The sequence below is a fragment of the Agelaius phoeniceus genome, chromosome 21, assembly GCF_051311805.1.
Source record: "Agelaius phoeniceus isolate bAgePho1 chromosome 21, bAgePho1.hap1, whole genome shotgun sequence".
In the NCBI taxonomy this organism is placed as follows: domain Eukaryota; kingdom Metazoa; phylum Chordata; class Aves; order Passeriformes; family Icteridae; genus Agelaius; species Agelaius phoeniceus.
In genome coordinates this window covers 5604078-5622544 of record NC_135285.1, presented here as the reverse complement: position 1 = coordinate 5622544, position 18467 = coordinate 5604078, and the positions used below count along the sequence as shown (strand labels likewise).

Sequence of the window (18467 nt, the reverse complement as noted above, 5' to 3'; positions counted from 1 at the left end):
TAATAAAATAATTAATCAGCCTTCTGAAACATGGAGTCAAGATTCTCATCTCTCCCCTTGTTGGGATTGCCTGCAATTCCACACAAGGGGGCTTTGAAGAGAAGGTGCTTTTGCTCTCCTTGGCATTAAAAGTGGTGTTTAGGGGCCTCAGGGGTCACCCCTGTGCTGTTGGACACATCCCCAGTGCAGCTCCTGCCCCTCCCTGTCCTGCTGCTGTCCCTGTGTGTCAGACAGGCAGGTCCTGTTTCTCTGGCATTTGGGGTGCCTTTTCCTCTCTGAGCCTCCCTGAACGCTTTGGTCTGGCTCTGGGGGATGGCTTTTCCCATCCTCTCCCCTTTCCCCTCCTCAGGGACACCTGGGGAAGGTGCAGTGTCACCTCTTGTCACTGCAGCTGTACTGGGAAATATGTGAACAAGGAATTGTTATCCTCTTGATTTCTCAGCCAAGCCAATTACTTAAAGAAGAGATGGGTTTGGAAAAGTGGAAACTAATTCTATGCTGGCAGGTAATTGTTCTTCCCTGCTAAAACATCTATGCTTGGATGATTTTATCTGAGAGTAAAGTTAGCTTTCCTTATGCTAAAATGAGAGTCCTTGTCACTGATTTCCTATTCACTGGGCTGTTACTCTCAAAAGAGTCAGTATTTGCAATGATTTAGTACAAGACAAAAAAAAAAAAAGAAAAAAAAAAAGAAGACACAGTTTGTGTCCACTGCATGAATTTTACATTTTTTAACTTTATGGGGATTTCTTCTGGAAATTACCCTTGATAGGATAACTTGGTGTGTTAGCCCCAGCCAAATGCTGTATGATGCAGCTGCTTGTTCAGTTGCCCCACACTCCTCTGCAGTGGGATAAGGAGAATCAGACAAAGGTAAAAAATTGTAGTTTGAGATGAGATTGGTGTAGATGGAGCCTGGTGGGGTTTGGCTCGAAAATGGAGGGTGGGGATGCTCAGGTGCTGGGAGTGCTGTGGTGGGGGAGGCTCGGGGGCTTGGCAGGTTTGTGTGTCACCCTGGGGGCTCATGTCCCAATGTCCTGAGGCTGGGAGGGTCCCCTGCCACCCCAGAGCTGGCGTGAGGGCTGTGCCTCTGTGCCCACTGCTTGGCCCTGGCTGGGTTTTGTCTGGAGCATTTCACAGCCCTGGGTGGGTTTGGAGATGCAGCACCATGGGCAGGGCAGGCGGGAGGGTGTCCCAGAGGAGATGGAGCAGGAACAGCCAGTGGGTGAAACACAGGAGTTTATTTTGGGCTCAGCTGAGAACAGTGAAACTGGGTGAAAACCAAAACATGGACAGGAAAAATAGGATAAGAGGTTCTGAGGCTGTGCTGAGCCTGGAGGAGGATGAGGATGGAGCAGCTGACCCGGTCCATGGGGTTACCCCAGCTGAGGATCTGCATTGTCTTCATCCCCAGGCAGGGGACAGGCGTGCTGGGGGAGAGAGGAGAGATGAGTTCCTGGGGGAGAGGAGAGATGGGTTCCTGGGGGAGAGGAGAGAGCAGCTCCTGGGGGAGAGGAGAGAGCAGCTCCTGGGAGAGAGAGCAGAGAGCAGCTCCTGGGAGAGAGAGCAGAGAGCAGCTCTTGGGGCTCACCCCAGCCCCAGGAATGGCTGGGGCAGGGGCCCGAGGGGGAGTGGGGATGCACAGCAGGGAGGTTCTGCTGGGGGGTCTAAACTCACATCCCCCAGAGCCCCATCCCAGCTGGGAACAGAGCCTGGCCTGGGGCTCACCCGGCCCAGGAGGGGTTTGTACCTCTGTGGAAGCGTAGAACACCTCCTGCTCAGTGAAGCCCAGGCACTGCAGGTGGGCTTTGAACTCCTCCAAGTGCTCCTTGCTCACGTTGGGTGTCCTTGCTGCCAGAGAAATGGAAAGGGAGGGAAGGAAATGGAGTTTTAGGGTTGCTTTGCTCCTGGGTGATCCCTGCAGTGCAGATGGGAGCTCACTGCCTGCCCTCATCTTTCCCCTCTCTGTACAAGGGGAAAAGGGGTTTATTGCCCTGCTTGTGAGCACTGGAGATGTCCATGCCCCTTGATCTGTCCCTGGGGAAGCATCTGCTCACCTGAGAGACTCAGATTTGGGGAGTCAATGTTGATGTGGTTCAGGATCAGCAGGTCTTTGTCACTTTGGATCAGTCTGGCCGTGGAAGCCACCCCGTTATCATCAACTGGGAGGGATGGAGACAGTCAGATTTCCCCACTGGTCAGGATCCACCCCATGCTGAGCCTCATCTGCTTCCATCCTTGCCACTCATCCCAGTGGGGGCCACTCTGGTCCCACAGTGCTGCCATAGATGTGTTGTGTGGTGGAAGAAATTTTTTTTCTCCACCTCCAGACACGATTTTAGGTGCAAAAGGCTCAGGGTGTCACACACTGGGGGGCAGAAGCAGGAGGGTTCAAGGGCTGGCTGAGTCCCCCATTATCCCACCCCATTATCCCATCCCCATCCCATTTCCAATCCCATCCCACCCCATTATCCCATCCCAGTGGAGCTTTACCATGCACCAGCGTGGAGTTCTCGTGGAAGACCTGGATCTTGCTGAAGTTCCTCACCACACAGGTCTCATTCCTGTGGGGCAGAGAGGTCAGAGGGAGCAAACACCCCCCAGCTTGCCCCAGCCAAACCTGAGGGGTTTGGAACATGAGCAGGGCTGCAGAGCTTCCATAAATGTGGCACAGCTGCTCTCCAGCCCTGAATTTGTGGGGTGTCTCAGCCCAGAGGGTGGAAATACCCCTGAGGATGGGGGAGCCAGATCAGGGCATGAATCCCTGTCCTTACATCCTTATGATTTCAGTGATGTTGAGCTCGTCCTTGTGGCTGCCAGGAGAGAAGGAAAAAGCCTCAAATGTCACCGCTCTCAGCTCTGCCAGGTGAGGGGGGTACCTGGAGGCACCAGCGATGTAGAACCACTGTCCCAGGAGCTGCAGAGGGGAGCAGAGAGGGGGAGGTTGGAGGGGCTGTGCCAGGCTCACCCCCAGGCACCCCATGAGGGAAAGCAGAGGCTGTGTCTGATGTCCCAGCCAGGAGCAGGTGTAGGCACTGCCCTGGGTAGGGGTCCCTGGGCTTTGTCCCCTTCCTGTTAAGGCACTGCTCCAGCTCTCAGCATGGCCAGTTCTTTCTGCAATGCTGTTTCTCCTGCTCCAGGCCAGGCTGTCATTGCTTTCCTCCCATTAAAAGCTCCCGAGGGATTAAATTCTGTTTATGCAGTGAAGGGTTTGCGGATGGAGACTCGTGACCTGAGCCACCACCACTTGAAGGACTTAAAATAGAGTGGTGAGGCAGTGGGATGGTGCTGCCCAGCCTGGTTTGCTGGGAGATGGAAGCAGGAACCCCCCAGAAGTGCCTGGTCATGAGATGATGGGTGCAGAGCTCAAGGCTTCACCCCTTCCCTGTGCAGCAGCCGGGATCTTTTTTAGGAAAACAAGCATGGACAGGCAATGAGCTAAACACTGAGCTGCCAGTGGTTCTCCCATAACCTCCTCCTGTGTCCATAAGGGCTGGGGGCTGACAGGAAAGGAGAGGGATGGTGCCTTGGCTGAGGCAGGGCTTACCTGAGGGATGGTGGTGCTGTTGAAGGTGATGGGGACGAGCGAGGTGCAGCTCTGGGGCTCGCTGGCCAGGGCCAGGGGCAGCCCCAGGAGGAGGGTGAGGGTGGCCAACATCTCCTGGCTGTCCAGGAGGATGCTCCTGCTCTGCCAGCTCAGCTCTGTCCCTTATATAGGGCTGCAGCAAGGCCGGACATCCCCAGCCCCGGCGTCCCTGTTCCGCTGCTGGGCTGTTTGCTCAGGCATGAAGCAACAGCAGGTGGAGGAAATCCAACTTGCAAAATCTTGGATTTCTCCAGCACAAAAGGAGGAAACACCCCCCTCTTGCCCCAGCCTCATGCTTCCCCAGTGCAGGCTTTTGTTCTCAGAAACTGCAATTAATTTTGTGGGTGCCTGGCAAAGCGCTCAGCAGCCTCAGGTGTGTTTGGAGACCTTGGGGACACTGAGGGCAGCAGGACATGGCATTCCCCCACAGGGCAAAGAAACCCTGATGGAGATGGCTGGCAGCTCTGGGAGCTTTGTTCCACACTCACCTGGTGGCACATGGGGCTTGCACAAGGGCTCAGGTGTGCCCGTGCAGGGCAGGGGCCATGGGGGCTTCCTTGGGGGAGTCCATGGGGCAGGGGCCGTGGCCAAGAGGCAGGGAACCCATCAGTGCAGTGGGCTCTGACCTTTTAGAACCATAAATTAGGCTCAGACCTTTTAAAAACCATAAATTACAACTTCTTTAAACGCAGCATCTCCCTAACAGCGCCGTGCAGCTCCTCTAATGTTGGCATCATAATCGAGCGTGGCGATTAATTAATTAATTAATTAAACAGATTTGCCTTCACCCTGCCCTCATCAGCCGCTCCATACTCGGGGGGGGACAATCACCAATCACCGGCCGGGCTCTGGCGGTGCCGGGAAGGGCCGAGCGGGGCCGGGCACACGCGGCTCTGCCCCTTCCCGCTGCCGCTGTCGCAATCTGCCCCGGCCAAGGCAGCCCCGCTGCTTTTTGACCCCCCCAAAAACCAGGTTTTTTTTCCCCTTTTGCTTCCTTCTTTCCATTTGCTGCCCGCTTTTTTTGCCCCCTCCCCCTGCTGTTGCCCTCGTCTTTCCCCTTTTCTCTCCCTTAGTTTTCCCCCTCGTCCTTTCCCCCACCCCAACTTTTTTCTTTTTTCTTTTTTCTTTTCTCTTTTCTTTTCTTGCTTTTCTTTTTCCTTTCCTTTCCCTTTTCCTTTCCCTTTTCCTTTCCCTTTCCCTTTCCCTTTCCCTTTTCCTTTCCCTTTCCCTTTCCCTTTTCCTTTCCCTTTTCCTTTCCCTTTTCCTTTTCCTTTCCCTTTTCCTTTCCCTTTTCCTTTCCCTTTTCCTTTCCCTTTCCCTTTTCCTTTTCCTTTTCCTTTCCCTTTCCCTTTCCCTTTCCCTTTCCCTTTCCCTTTCCCTTTTCCTTTCCCTTTTCCTTTCCCTTTTCCTTTCCCTTTTCCTTTCCCTTTTCCTTTCCCTTTTCCTTTCCCTTTTCCTTTCCCTTTTCCTTTCCCTTTTCCTTTCCCTTTTCCTTTCCCTTTTCCTTTCCCTTTTCCTTTCCCTTTTCCTTTCCCTTTTCCTTTCCCTTTTCCTTTCCCTTTTCCTTTCCCTTTTCCTTTCCTTTTTCCTTTCCTTTTTCCTTTCCTTTTTCCTTTCCTTTTCCCTTTCCTTTTTCCTTTCCTTTCCTTTTCCCTTTCCTTTTTCCTTTCCTTTCCTTTTCCCCCTTTATTCCCCCCCCCCTTTCCTCCCTTTTTCCTTCCCTTTTCTTCTTTCCCCCCTACTCTTGCTGCCCAGCACGGTGGCAGGATGGGGACATAGGGACAGGGATGTGTCACAGCAGTTGGGAGCCAAGGGGATCCCAATTTTGTGCATTTGGCATCACAGGAAGGTTTGGGGTGTGGGTTTGGCTCCTCAGATCATTTAGGGGAACCCCTGGGAAATGGGGTGTTTCTGCACCTCTTGCCCACCTAGTTTCTTATGAAGAAAACAAAAAAACCAAACCACTGCAGTCCTGTTCCATTGCCTCAGTTTTAAATATTTATTTAAAGTTAAAAAAAAAAAAGGAAAAAGAAAAGGAGAAAAAAAAAAAAAAGCTTTAAGGAGAACAAATGGTAACTGCAGCCTTGAGAAAACACAAAACCAATGGCATGGGATGAGAAATGGAGGGATCTGGAGTATGGGGGGTTGCAGGGGGGCAGTGAGTGATGGGTGGTGGTGATTCTGGCCTGGGGATGAGGTATTTCTGGCAGGGGCTGCGTGGAGGGCGAGGTATTAGGGACAGATCCTGTTAACCTTTTCTGATGGTGATTGGGAACCAACCAGCAGGCAGTAGTGACAAAAAACAACAGCAACAAAAAAAAAAAAAATACACAAAGAGAGACTCACAGATAATTTTTTTCCCCTCAAAAAAATAAAATCCATAGTCCGTATGAGACATGAAAACTCCAAACAGGCACTGAAGAGTTTCTGATACAGTACAGCTCTGATTACATCAATATTATTCCTTATATAGAATTAAAGATTACCATAATTATCCTCTTTAAAAAAAAATTCCTCCAAATTTACATATAGAGACTAAATTTCTACAAAACTTAACAGAACAAAACCCTTGCAAGCTTGGCTGGGTTCTGAAACAAGGTACCATCATGTCAGTCTTGACAGAGGGGCCAAGGGAAGAGTTGCAGAGCTGGGTTTGAACGTGAGCTTAGTCCAGGGAGTCCTGTGGGCAACTCAGTACAGCCCAACCCAACCAGCTCCAAAGGAGCTCTCTGAGGCTCAACACTTCCAGATGAGCTGTGTCCCTCACTCCCCTCCCAAAGCAGTGAAGTGCTGATGAACAAAAAAACCAAATTTGCTTGTAAATTATCCCGTAAGTGATGTTGGCTGTGGTGTGAGTTGTGTTATTGACACCCATGGCCACTGAAGGATCCCTTTTAAGGTGGCTGTTTCTCTGATTTAACTGTAGAACATAATCTGCTCTCTTCCCAGAGAGATGATTCTATGGGGCTTTTATTTTTGGGTCTGTGGCAAGACATTGTAGCACCTTCACAACCTTAAATAAAGTCATATATATAAAATAACACACTTTTTTAAGAGCACCAGAGATTTCACAGTGAGAGGTAGAAACAAATCAGATGAGCCCATTCCCTCTCTCTATTTTAGCACCAATCTCTTCCCCTCTCCTCTTTCCATTCCCCCTTCTTTGCTTCCTGACTCTCCCCTACTCCAACACCACACCTTGAGAGGGAGTCTTGATTAAACTCATGGAAGGAGGAACTTGGCTTTTTTTTTCTTTTTTTTTTTTTCCTTTTTCTTTTTGCTTTAAATAATATAATATATATATTTTGTTTCTTCTAATATTGCACATCAAAATGCTTCCTGTACACAGAGCAGCCAGATTCAACTTGCAGCTCCGCCTGGGAGACCTGATGCAGCTCGTGGCTGTCCAGAAGGCAACAAGCTCTGAGAGGGAAGCTCTATTTTTTTTTTTTTAATCATTTTTTTTTTCCAATGGAAAGAACATTTGGTAACTCAGGAACCAGACAAAAATGGGTGGGTGGGTGGATAGGGGGGGAAAAGAACAAAAAACCCCACGCGCTGCAAGACGCTTGAGGTTTCTCTCAATGTTTTCTTTGGTCATGGAAAAAGCTTTGTGTGTGTGGAACCACAACACCCAGCCCCCTGATCCCTTTGCACTGCTCACTCCTGACTGATGCCTGCTTCCCCCACGTCCTTGTTCCTCCTCCTTTTTCAACAACTGGCTGAGTTCAGTAGATCACGGGCTCTTGGAGACCTCGAGCCAAGGCTGGAGCAGGAGTTGGCCCAAGAGGCACAGCCCAGCTGTCCCTGCTGCAGAGAGGGGCAGAGAGAGCCCCTGTGAGGACAGGCCAGGGGGGGTTGGAGCTCAGAGCCTGGTCCCACAGCTTGGTTCAGAGGAAGCAGACGGGGCCAACCTCGAGGTGATACTGCTGTCCTGGCTGGGAGGGGGGCAGGTTCTGGATGCTGACAATCGGCAGCTGCTGAGGGTCCTGGGTCCGGAAGGAAAAGAGGGTCCTGTGCCAGCGTCCATCCTTGATCTGCACGGGGAGGGGCGAGACATTAACTGAAATCTCAGCTCCTCTAAAGTCTCTAAATTCCTTACGGTTTGAGATAAACTTTATTGGAGTTGATTGAAATAAATGGGTAGGCCTTGTAGAGTTAGTATGAGTAAGAGTTAGCAGTTAACTAATAATTGATTGCTTGTCAACACAATGTTTGGTTAGCTGGGTTTATAATGAAGAATATAGAAACTTTATGAATAGCTTTTAGGAACATAAGACAATTGTAGGCCTCCTCTGTTCTGAAATAAATTGAAGACGGGGAATGGGAGTTCTACCAAGGGTTCATTTGTCAGATTTGCATTGAAAAGGTAGAAAGGTAAAACTGAACTTTGGTGGTACCACCAAGACAAACTCCTAATGCTGTGAGCCTGAATGCAGCCCTGCATCTCCTGACTCTGTGTGGCACCAGACCAGAGCCAGGGTCACCATCCACGGGGAGCCATTCCCCCTTCTGCCATTTAACTGCTGCTATCCATGACAAGTAACTTCAAAAATTCATCTTTTGCTTTCTATTTGAAGGCTATCTGCTTCAGAGGAGCTGCATAGCTTCCTGAACTGGAAAATTAATGGTAAACCTGACCCTTCTCCCTTGTAGGATAAACAGCACAGGTGTTACTGGAGCCCCAGAGTGGGCTCCTGTGGTATTTGCAGGGGTCCCCAGGATGAGGTGAGAGATGAGTGAATCTGACTCCATGTTCTTAGAAGGCTAGTTTATTATTCTATTCTATTCTATTCTATTCTATTCTATTCTATTCTATTCTATTCTATTCTATTCTATTCTATTCTATTCTATTCGGATACAGACAGAAGGCTTAACAAGAATGATCATGAAAAACTCCTCAAAGTCCAACACAGCTGATGGTGATTGGTCATTAAGTAAAAACAGTTCACATGAAACCAATCAAACATGCACCTGCTGGTAAACAATCTCCAGCCACATTCCAAAGCAGCAAAACAGGGAGAAGCAAATGAAATAATATTTTTTTTTTTTTTTCTCTGAGGCTTCTCATCTTCCCAGGAGAAGAAACCCTGGCAAAGGGATTTTTCAGAAAATATGACAGTGACAGGCTCTGGCATTTCTCTCCACTCATTTTTTCCCTCTCTCACAGCAACATACCTTGCAATCATCAGCTGCCACTTCTGGCCTGAGCTGCCCGGTGGCCTGGAACACCTGCCCGTTCCAGGCCCTGAAGCGCAGGGCGCGCTCCGAGGGGCTCTCGGAGGAGCCCTCCCTCCACACTGAGGTGTTCAGGCAGTGGATGGTGATGTGCTGCACCACCTCCGAGCTCAGCAGCCTCAGGAAGTTCATCTGGACCCTCCCGATGTCGAAATCCAGCTGGAAGGTGACAGAGAGGTCATGGGGACACCCTGCAGAGGGGCTGAGGGGAGCAGGGTTAGCAAAGGTGGGGAGCAAAGGGGGTCCCTGTGCTCTGCTTCATTCTGCAGAGCTGGATCTGATGTCAGTATGGACATGAGGACCAGATGACCATACTGTTTTTATGACACAAGTTTTTATGACACAAAACTTTCTAGTTTGTTCTGCAAAGCAGGTCCTTTGCTTTGCAGAACAAACTGGAAGGTTCTTAAGCAGGAGGAAAAGAATGTAAACTTCAGACTCAATACACTTGCAAATCAGGTTCCAGTTCATCTGCAAACGAGCCCAGATATTGCTATTTGTATTTTTAGTACAGGTACTTCCTCAACAAAAATCCCGTAGCAATAACTTCATGGCAACTTGTGTATTTAGGCTGACCTCACTTCTCCAGGTGGCAGAAAACAAAATGCAAGAGTGACCCAAACATAAGTCAGGTCAATAAAGGATTTGGGAGCAGCATGTTTGTGAAATTACTGGTCATGTTAAGACTATGGGTTCATTAAACACCACAGGAACACAGGGCTTTGTCTTGAGCCTTGGGTGTATTTTTTAACTCCTGAGAGCAGTTCTGAGTGTCACCCTCACGCTCCCCCAAACTGTGTGCTGTGTCCTTGTGCTCAGTGTCCTGGGACAACACAGGCTGTGTAAATATTTTATCAGTGGGAAATGCTGCTCTGGGGCTGGGCTGTGCCTACCTTGGAGACAGTGACAGGGCTGAGACACGTCTGGCCACCGTTGGTGAAGTTACAGGTGACCTGGATGGTGTCTGAGGAGCAGCCAAGGTTTGGGTCAATCCAGTAGGTACCTGAGGAAATGCAGGATTTGGGATTAACAAGGACACTTCACCTTTTCTGAGAATGACTAAAGCACAGTTTGGTTTCTTGGTGACTGGTCCCAGGGAAGGGGAGTGTGTGAAGCAGCCCTGTGGAGGGGGATGCAGCCTTTGCACATTTGGGGCCTCCTACCATCAGTCATCTTCTGTTCACAGTTCATGAGGTCCCGGCAGATGCGGGCAGGGTTCTCCTTGGTTCCCAGGGGTCTTTTGATGCTCTGAATGAGGTTGCTGAGGTAGTGTAGAGTCTTAAAGATCTCCCCTCCATGGTCCAGCATGAGAAGGTCTGGGTGTTGGTAACCCTGGAGAGAAAAAAAGGCAAGTCAGGGGTGCCCTGGGGGCACTGAGGGCTGTGGCCACAAGGGTTTCTACATCATTTTGAGAAAAATCAGTGGTCAAAGACAGGCTGTGGTGGCTTGGGGCCAGTGAGCCACAGGCCTTGGATTGTCCCAAACAGGACATTGCTGAAATGCTGGCAAAGTCATAATGGCAAAGTCAGGAGGTCTGCAGCTTCACAAATCAGTGGCACAACAGAATGATATCCTTTAACTGGACCTTTGCCTGCATAAATTCCAGATATTCCACTAGAACAGTTACAAATCAGGGCTCTGTATCAACCTTCTGCACACACAGAAAGCACTGATGGGCCCATTCCCAGTCTCCAGCCCAAGCAAAGACAAAAATGCCCTCGTACCTCTCTCTTGAGCGCGGTGTTGGAGTCAATCAGGGTCTGGAAAGCTGCCCCAAAGCCATCTTGCTGCTGGTGTGGTGTGAAAAAGATGGAAACTGAGACTGTTAGAAGCTGAGCATGCCCTGATGCAAGAAAACACTTCTCAGCCTAAGGCTGCAGCTGAAGCACTGCTCTGCTAACAGAGCCTCTCCTGCTGTGTGTGCCTGCAAGGTCCCAGCAGCACCTTGGCTCTGCAGGGCTTGAGATCATCATTGCAAACAAACATACAGAGAATGGCAACTTACAAATGAGGCTGGAACTCCTGGTGGTCCCTGGAAATCAAGGAGAAAAGGGGCATCAGGCAGGAGGCTGGTCAGTCACTGCTGCACAGATACTCAGCCGTGGCCTTTGAAATCCCCCTCCGTGCAGAGGAGTGAGAGAGGCAGCAATGCTGTCTCTATAAAACTCTTGGGGATGGTTTGGACCAAAGCACCAGAAGCACTGGTCCATTCACACACATGGTTTTGCATGTGAGGAACGGGGCTAAGCCATAATTTCCAGTGAGGGAGCAGCCCCTCTGGAGAGCGTCATGGCAATCGTTTCAGCTTGGTTCAGTCATGAACTCTTCCCCCAGATACCTACCGGAGGGCCAGGGTGTCCTCGTGGGCCTGGAGGACCCTAAAGACAGAGTGGCATCAGTTAGTGAAATAGCTCCAGTTTTATTTCCATTTCTCATGGTTTTCACCAGCAGGAATCTGTTCCCAGCTGGATTTTTGGCACCCCACAGCAGCTGTCCCTCAGAGCCTTCAAAAGAGAGGGGGTGACCCCATTTTGTCCCGGCTCTGGGTACATCTGTCTATACCTGGTCCATGCCTGCTGCATCCCTTGTTCCCAGACCTTTCAGCTCCTCAGTTGTCACTAATGCCCCATCCCCAGGCACTCAACCCATTCCAGGAGTGCAATTACCCACCCTGCAGCTTTACACTTGCTAAAAGCAACTGTTTTATTTAAATACAAGTTATCAGTCAGAAAAAGGAATGTCAAATACTTACCCTTGGACCTTGAAGACCCTGCAGGGGAAAGAAAAGTGCAGAAGCTGTCAGAAAATGCTCATTACTGACCCAAAATCTCCCTGTACACCCATGTGCTGTTCCCAAGGTGTGATGGAGTTCACAGGAGTCTTAGGATGAGGGAAGAGACACTGATCTGACTCCCTATTTCAGAGGACTTGATTCATTATTTTATGATATATATTACATTAAAACAATACTAAAAGAATAGAAGAAAAGGTTCTCCTAAGAAGGCTGGCTAAGATAAGAATAGAAAGGAAAAGAATGATAACAAAGGCTCTGTCTCAGACTCTCTGTCCGAGCCAGCTGGACTGTGATTGGCCATTAATTAGAAACAACCACATGAGCCCAATCCCAGATGCACCTGCTGCATTCCACAGCAGCAGATAACCATTGGTTACATTTTGTTCCTGAGGCCTCTCAGCTTCTCAGGAGGAAAAAATCCCAAGGAAAGGATTTTTCATAAAAGATGTCTGCGACACCAAGGCAAGGGCAGGAGATCCCCCAGCTGTGGACAGCAAGGTGTGGTGTTGCTGGGTTAAGGAAATGGAAATTGTACCAGCAGAGGGGTGTGGATGTGTGTGCACATCTGTGAGCAGTGTCTTGCCCTCGTGGGAGCCTGATGGTCACAGCAGAGCCCAGAGTGACTCTTGGCTGTTCAGAGCCTCTCTGAGGGGCACCCAGAGGTGGGAGCAGCACTTACCATGTCCCCACGGCTGCCTTTGTCTCCCTTGGGGCCCTGCAAAGGACAGGAGGCGCTGTCACTGACCAGGCACAGGCTGCCCCAGGAGCTCCTGGCAAGGACTCATCTCTAACTCATCAGCTTAGGTTGTCATATTGGCCTCTCCATCCCAAGGCAAGAAATGCCATTGCTTTGGAAATGTCTGAGCTCATCTGACTGGTTTTTATTTCTGCAGCCTCTGGACCAAGCTCTTGTGTTTTCACAAAGCACTGACCTGATCTTCCATCTGTGTTCAGGGCCTTTGGCATTTTAGGGCAGGCAGGGATTTTCAACACCTCCCAAAATCAAATGGTTCCCAGTTTAATACATTAAAAAAAAAAAAGTTTATTTAAATGTGTTTCCCCCTACCCCAGACCAAGTTCTTTGGGTAATCTGCAATAACATTCTTGTCTTCCAGTCTATTGAAAACCTTGCCCTTCTGCATTGCTGCTCCTCACTTCTCAGCTAATAATCTCCCAGAAATTGTCTATGCAGCCAGAGACTAAGCCTGCACTTTTCTGAAGCTGCTGATCTTAAACCCATTTTATTTTCCTGGTTACAGCAGGATTTGGGGGTTACCTGTGCTGGCCTCAAACATCTTGGATGTCATGCATTTAAACTCTTCTAAAAAGTACAGGCAGGAAAGAAGTGTGGGTACTTACAGGGCTTCCTGTGGGACCCTGAATGCCCAGAGGACCAATAATTCCTTCTTTTCCCTAGGAAAGAAAAGACTTGTGAGCCACCAGGTGGGACCTGACAGTCATTTCCACTAGGGCAGATTCAGTGAAAACTCCAAATCTTTGTTGTTTTTTTTTTCCTTTTTCTTTTCTTGGTGGTGGCTTTGCTATACCTGGAATAAAAACCCATTTCCAAAGAGACAAGTCCTCACAGTGTGGTTTTCATGAGCCTTGTTAAACCTCAGAAATTCCACCAATAAAGGATTTCAGTGTGGCTGGAGTGCTCTGGGCAGCGTGGCTGTCTCTAAACCCTGTGCAGGGGAGGTCACCTGCAGCTGTGGGGCTCAGAGGTGCTGCCATGGCCTTGAGCACTGGGCTCCCCACAGCCCCTGGAGCCTCACAGGAATGGGGGTGAAGGGGGAAAAATCCTCCCAAAGCCACAAACTGGAGAAGCACTCACCATGAGACCTGGTGGCCCACGTGGTCCCTGAATGCCTTTGAACCCAAGGTCTCCTGGGGGGCCCTGTGAGCAAAAAATGAGATGTGAGGTAAATACTACTAAATACTACCACTAATTAACCAAACCCCGTGTTTGTGCCCTTGCTTAGAGCTCTGCTGCCTCTTGTCCATGGGACAGGGAAGATCCAATTTGTTGTAAATTCTTTCCCCACTCCTGTTTTGCAAGGCTTTTACTTTTGACAGAAACCAATTTCCTCTTCACCAGGGAAATGATATGGTGATAAAATGAGTCTGAATTTCAAGCCAAGGCTCTCAGAGTTAGGGATGCACATTGGTGTCTCAGGTGCAGGCTGATGGTTGATGCTGGAAATACAAATGTCAGAAAGGGGGGAAACAGCCACAGAATCTCTAGGACAGCCCTTTTCCTCCAACAAAGCATGTGTGAGCACACACTCACTTAACAAATGAAGAGTCATAAACTAAAGAAATTGGGATCAAAATTCAATTTCCACAGAAATTGAATTGCTTGCAGAGCTGCTAGCAGTGCAACAAGTGTGGCATGACAAGTGTGGCATGACCTGTCCCCAGTAAAGTGAGAGTAGAAAAGCAGCTGGTCCCCAGCAGCCTCTTACCTTTGGCCCAAAGAGTCCTGCAATCCCTGGGAATCCTGCCTCACCAAAGTCACCCTGCACAGCCAAGACAAGAACAAAAGACAGCAATAAATTCACACTGGTGGCTGCAGATCTCACTCAGAGATGCACCCAGAGTTCAGCAGCTCCAGAGGCAGAGAAAGCTGCGAGCATCCCTCAGTCTAAGCAGGACTGATGAGAAAGAAGAATGATAAACACCTGGAGGAGGAGCTGCACAAACATCAGGCTTGAAGCAACTCACCTGATCCCTTAGAGCTCACCAATGCCACCTTTCTGCCCCCACAGTGGGAGGCAGACCTACACTATTCCTAGTGGATGCTTCTCTGGCTTGGCCCAGCATTAGCAGGATGCAGAGCAGCTACTCTGAGATTGATCTTGGAATTTCATGCTGCAAAATAACAGCCTCAAAGTTCTTTAAAACAAGCTCCTCTTTTATTTCTAATACAAACTGGACTGACCTACTAATTCAAACTGTGATTTTAAACTATGCTCATTCAAGCTGTTAAAAAAGTGCACGTTCTTACAACATCACCTCCCACTCAAGCCCAGGAAAACCATGCATATCCCTAATTCTTCTCCTATTCAACTCTGCAGGGATTTTCCCTCAATTTTGTTAGACAAATAATAATAAAATAGTTGAAAGACCATCAAGCTTGAATCAGCACATAGCATGTACTCTGAGAATAAAAAACCCACCCTGGGTAGCATGTCCTTATGTAAACATCCTCCTTTCACCATGCTGGAGATGGTCATCCTTTGATATTTTTGGGCTTCTCAGATGTCAAAATTCAAGATGATTCAACGTTTAAAAAAAAGAAAGGGGCCAGAAACCTCCACCAGATGATTCTTCTCCAGTGTTAGGAACATCGGAGACAGATAAGGCTTGTTTGGCCTTTTGGCAGGACTGTCTCACCCATCCTGACTGCGCTTTTTGGGGTGTAATACAATGGTTTGGGAATGACCCAAGTGATGGGGCTTCCACCCCCTTTGTTGCACAGCTGTTCCAGCATCAGCCTAGAAACCTCACTCTTAGGAAGCTTTCCCTTGAAAAAGGCCATGAGAGTGAGAAACTGCTTGGCAAGAAGGGGCTTGGTTGGACTTGGTGGAGTGTAAGAAACTTTCCAAGGATTCAAATTGATTTAATTGCCCATTTCTGGGTCCTGGAAAGGAAAATTGCTATTAACAGGGGACTGGGGTCTTTCCTGCATGAGGAAAATCAACCAAGGCTTCTTTGTAGAGGAATTTCAGGCAAAAGCACACGGAAAGTCAGAAGGGTTTAAATGTCATGGAGTCATCTCAGCCAAAGGGACACAAGGTCACTGTTCCTGTAGCAAATCAGGCAGTGACAATATGGGGCAAAGGAATGTGTCACTTGTGCACAGAGACAAAATAATCTGTGAGATTGATCTATGACCAATGACAAAATGATATATGGTGGTGTTGGTCACTGCCTTTCAGCCTGAAAACTGTTAGCACAAGCTTTTATATAAAACAGCCAAATAAGTGCACTTTATTGAGGTAGTTTGGGTTCATTCTGTGCCTTGTTTCATATTGAGAGGAATAGTGGATTTGTCTTTACAAACAAGCTGTGGGTCTGTTGGTAGATAAAACCAGCACTGGGAAATAAAAGGAGCAATGGGAAGGGAATAACTGATTGATGAATGGAAAAAGATATTTGCTTTTACAAATAAACTTTAGGTTTGCTGATAAATGAAATTATACATTGAAAGATGAAAGAAACGATGGGGAAGAAAAACCCCTAAAGTCCATAAGAATTAAAAATGAAAAGGGAGGGTTATACATTAGAGGGAAATCTTTGGTATCAGGTGTTTTGGGAAATCTGTACATCTCAAGTACCTCAGCCAATGGGGAAAGAGAGAAGGGAAATGTGGCTGGGAAATTGGGATAAAAAGGAGGCTGCATCCTACAAAAATCTGAGAGATCCCAGGGGAATGCCCCATGGCCTCTCTCTTTATTAAAATAAAGTAAAAGGACTCCTCTGTCTCCTTTTTGGACATAAACCTCTGGTGGTTGTGGATTAATTTTCCTGACAATATCAGTCCTAATCCCTCTCCCAGAGTGATGCTCCAGCTGGATATGGGCTCCCCTGTGCAGCCCCTCCCTGGGATCACTGTGCTGTCCCAGGCTGGATCTGCACCCTCTCCTGCAGGGCTCAGCTCTGCTCAGCCCCACCACACCAACCTGCTGTCCTTTGGCTCCAGCACCACCAACCTGCTGTCCTTTGGCTCCAGCACCACTAACCTGCTGTCCTTTGGCTCCAGCACCACTAACCTGCTGTCCTTTGGCTCCTGGGTCTCCAGGGCTCCCTGGAGGGCCCGTTCCTCCCGGTGATCCTCGCTTCCCTGCTTGGCCACTCTGTCCAGGCAATCCTCTTTCACCCTAAAGAGAACAGAATTCAAGTAATTCCAAAGGAGGGGAGCTAAATATAACAGCACTCAGCTGGGAAAGCCATAGATGGAAGGCTGGCAGAGATGGGATGAGGAATGTGGCTCCATCAGGGGATGCCCCAGGTCTGCTGGGGCAGGATGCTCAGGGTGGGAGCAGGGTGGCCATGGCTGTGTTCCCTCCTGGGCTGCCCCCAGAGCAGGAGCTCAGCAGAGCTGTCCCACCTGCATGGGGACAGAAAGGGCAGCAAATGTCTTCTCTTTGCACTTCCTACGTTCTCTCTCTGCCCTGCAGTTTCCCATAATCTCTTCCCCCAGCAGGCTGGCAATTGGTGATTAATTCATGGAAAATGCTGAAGGCATGCCAAGAGCAGGACTCCAATCCAGAGGCTGCAAAGCCAACATTTCCCCCTGTGTTAACCCTACAACTTCAACCCAGAGAGGGCCTTCTGCCACCCAGCACCACCCTTTGCTCCCCTTGCCAAATTCCAGGAGCAGCACAAGCTCCAGCTGCTCAGTCTGGGGCAGGCTGGGAGAGAGGAGCAAAGGCAGGGGGGAGCCTTGGACGGTGGAACAGCCAGAAAAGGGGCAACAAATTCCCCTAGAGGCAGGGTGAGAGTGTGTGACAAGGACACAGTCTCAGACACCTCCTGTTGTACTGCCCAAGGCAGCTGGAGGGCAGCAAGTGACAGATCAAGGGCTATGGAGTCCTAATTTAAATCAGATCCCAGAGACTCTCCAAACCCAGCTGGAGTCTTCCTATTTACAGAGTTTTCCTATTTACAGAGTTTTCCTATTTACAGAGTCTTTCTACAAATGACTGAATTGCTGTGGGTCCAGTTTAGATCCTGTGGTGAGCCTGGATCAGGGCAAGGACCAAGAAAAACCCCAAGGTCACAAAAGCAGGTTGTCCCTGCTTCCACCCAGAGTGATGTCCAAGCCCATACTGGCTCCAGTCATTCTAACCAGTAAATATGCTAAAAACCAAGCAGCACAAATTTCCCTCCAGCAGTTCAGGTCTTGCAGAGCAGTAGAACACCTGAATCTCCCATGGAATTGTCCATTCTGGATATCCTACAGCTGGCTGTAGTTCCTCTGGAACATGTCCATGTTTTTTCTAGCCAGGTTTCTCATGATAAAACACTCAAGTGTTTGTAATGTGTCTGCAGGCTCCTGAGCTCCTTTGGTAAGGGAGGAAAGGTCTCTGGGACATTCAGCTGCTGTGTACATCAGGAAAATGGATGGAGGGATGAGGGATGGATGGATGGATGGATGGATGGATGGATGGATGGATGGATGGATGGATGATGGATGGATGGATGGATGATGGATGGATGGATGGATGATGGATGGATGGATGATGGATGGATGATGGATGGATGGATGGAGGGATGGATGATGGATGGATGGATGGATGGATGGATGGATGGATGAGGGATGGATGATGGATGGATGGATGGAGGGATGGATGATGCATGGAGGGATGGATGGATGAGGGATGGATGGATGGATGGATGGATGGATGGATGGATGATGGATGGATGATGGATGGATGGATGGATGGATGGATGGATGGATGAGGGATGGATGGATGGATGAGGGATGGATGGATGGATGGATGGATGATGGATGGATGGATGGATGAGGGATGGATGATGGATGGATGGATGGAGGGATGGATGGAGGGATGGATGATGCATGGAGGGATGGATGGATGAGGGATGGATGGATGGATGGATGGATGATGGATGGATGGATGGATGGATGGATGGATGGATGGATGAGGGATGGATGATGGATGGATGGATGGAGGGATGGATGGAGGGATGGATGATGCATGGAGGGATGGATGGATGAGGGATGGATGGATGGATGGATGGATGGATGGATGAGGGATGGATGGATGAGGGATGGATGGATGGATGGATGATGGATGGATGATGGATGATGGATGATGGATG

General features: G+C 49.1%; 2 protein-coding genes across 3 annotated transcripts in view; both read right to left on the bottom strand.

The window, feature by feature from the left end:
• Window positions 1-1222: 1222 nt before the first annotated feature.
• Window positions 1223-4583, bottom strand: LOC129128936 (alpha-1-acid glycoprotein 1-like). The gene is made up of 6 exons (XM_054646576.2): window positions 3548-4583; window positions 2775-2917; window positions 2494-2564; window positions 2058-2162; window positions 1751-1851; window positions 1223-1430 (listed from the first exon to the last, which is right to left on the bottom strand). Exons 1-6 carry the CDS (start codon window positions 3656-3658, stop codon window positions 1377-1379), a joined length of 585 nt encoding a protein of 194 aa, XP_054502551.1. The 5' UTR covers window positions 3659-4583; the 3' UTR covers window positions 1223-1376.
• A 1955-nt stretch (window positions 4584-6538) lies between these two features.
• Window positions 6539-18467, bottom strand: part of COL27A1 (collagen type XXVII alpha 1 chain) — a 144628-nt gene continuing 132699 nt past the window's right edge. For both annotated transcript variants that reach the window (XM_077188949.1, XM_077188950.1), the window contains 13 exons: window positions 16394-16501; window positions 14084-14137; window positions 13453-13515; window positions 12978-13031; window positions 12298-12333; window positions 11577-11594; window positions 11167-11202; window positions 10830-10856; window positions 10549-10614; window positions 9988-10156; window positions 9718-9827; window positions 8765-8983; window positions 6539-7623 (listed from right to left, as the gene is read on the bottom strand). In XM_077188949.1, coding sequence (XP_077045064.1) covers window positions 7477-7623; window positions 8765-8983; window positions 9718-9827; window positions 9988-10156; window positions 10549-10614; window positions 10830-10856; window positions 11167-11202; window positions 11577-11594; window positions 12298-12333; window positions 12978-13031; window positions 13453-13515; window positions 14084-14137; window positions 16394-16501 — 1107 coding nt within the window. In that variant the 3' untranslated portion in view covers window positions 6539-7476. The remainder of the gene's footprint in view (window positions 7624-8764; window positions 8984-9717; window positions 9828-9987; window positions 10157-10548; window positions 10615-10829; window positions 10857-11166; window positions 11203-11576; window positions 11595-12297; window positions 12334-12977; window positions 13032-13452; window positions 13516-14083; window positions 14138-16393; window positions 16502-18467) is intronic.

Bases quoted from the DNA above. Each gene is read 5' to 3' on its own strand.
- LOC129128936 (XM_054646576.2), bottom strand. From the start codon at position 3,658: ATGTTGGCCACCCTCACCCTCCTCCTGGGGCTGCCCCTGGCCCTGGCC. The intron at 2,565-2,774 runs GTAAGGACAGGG...TCTGCCCCACAG, and splicing joins ATCACTGAAATCATAAGGAT to GAATGAGACCTGTGTGGTGA. The intron at 1,431-1,750 runs GTACAAACCCCT...TCTCTCCCCCAG, and splicing joins TGTTCTACGCTTCCACAGAG to CACGCCTGTCCCCTGCCTGG.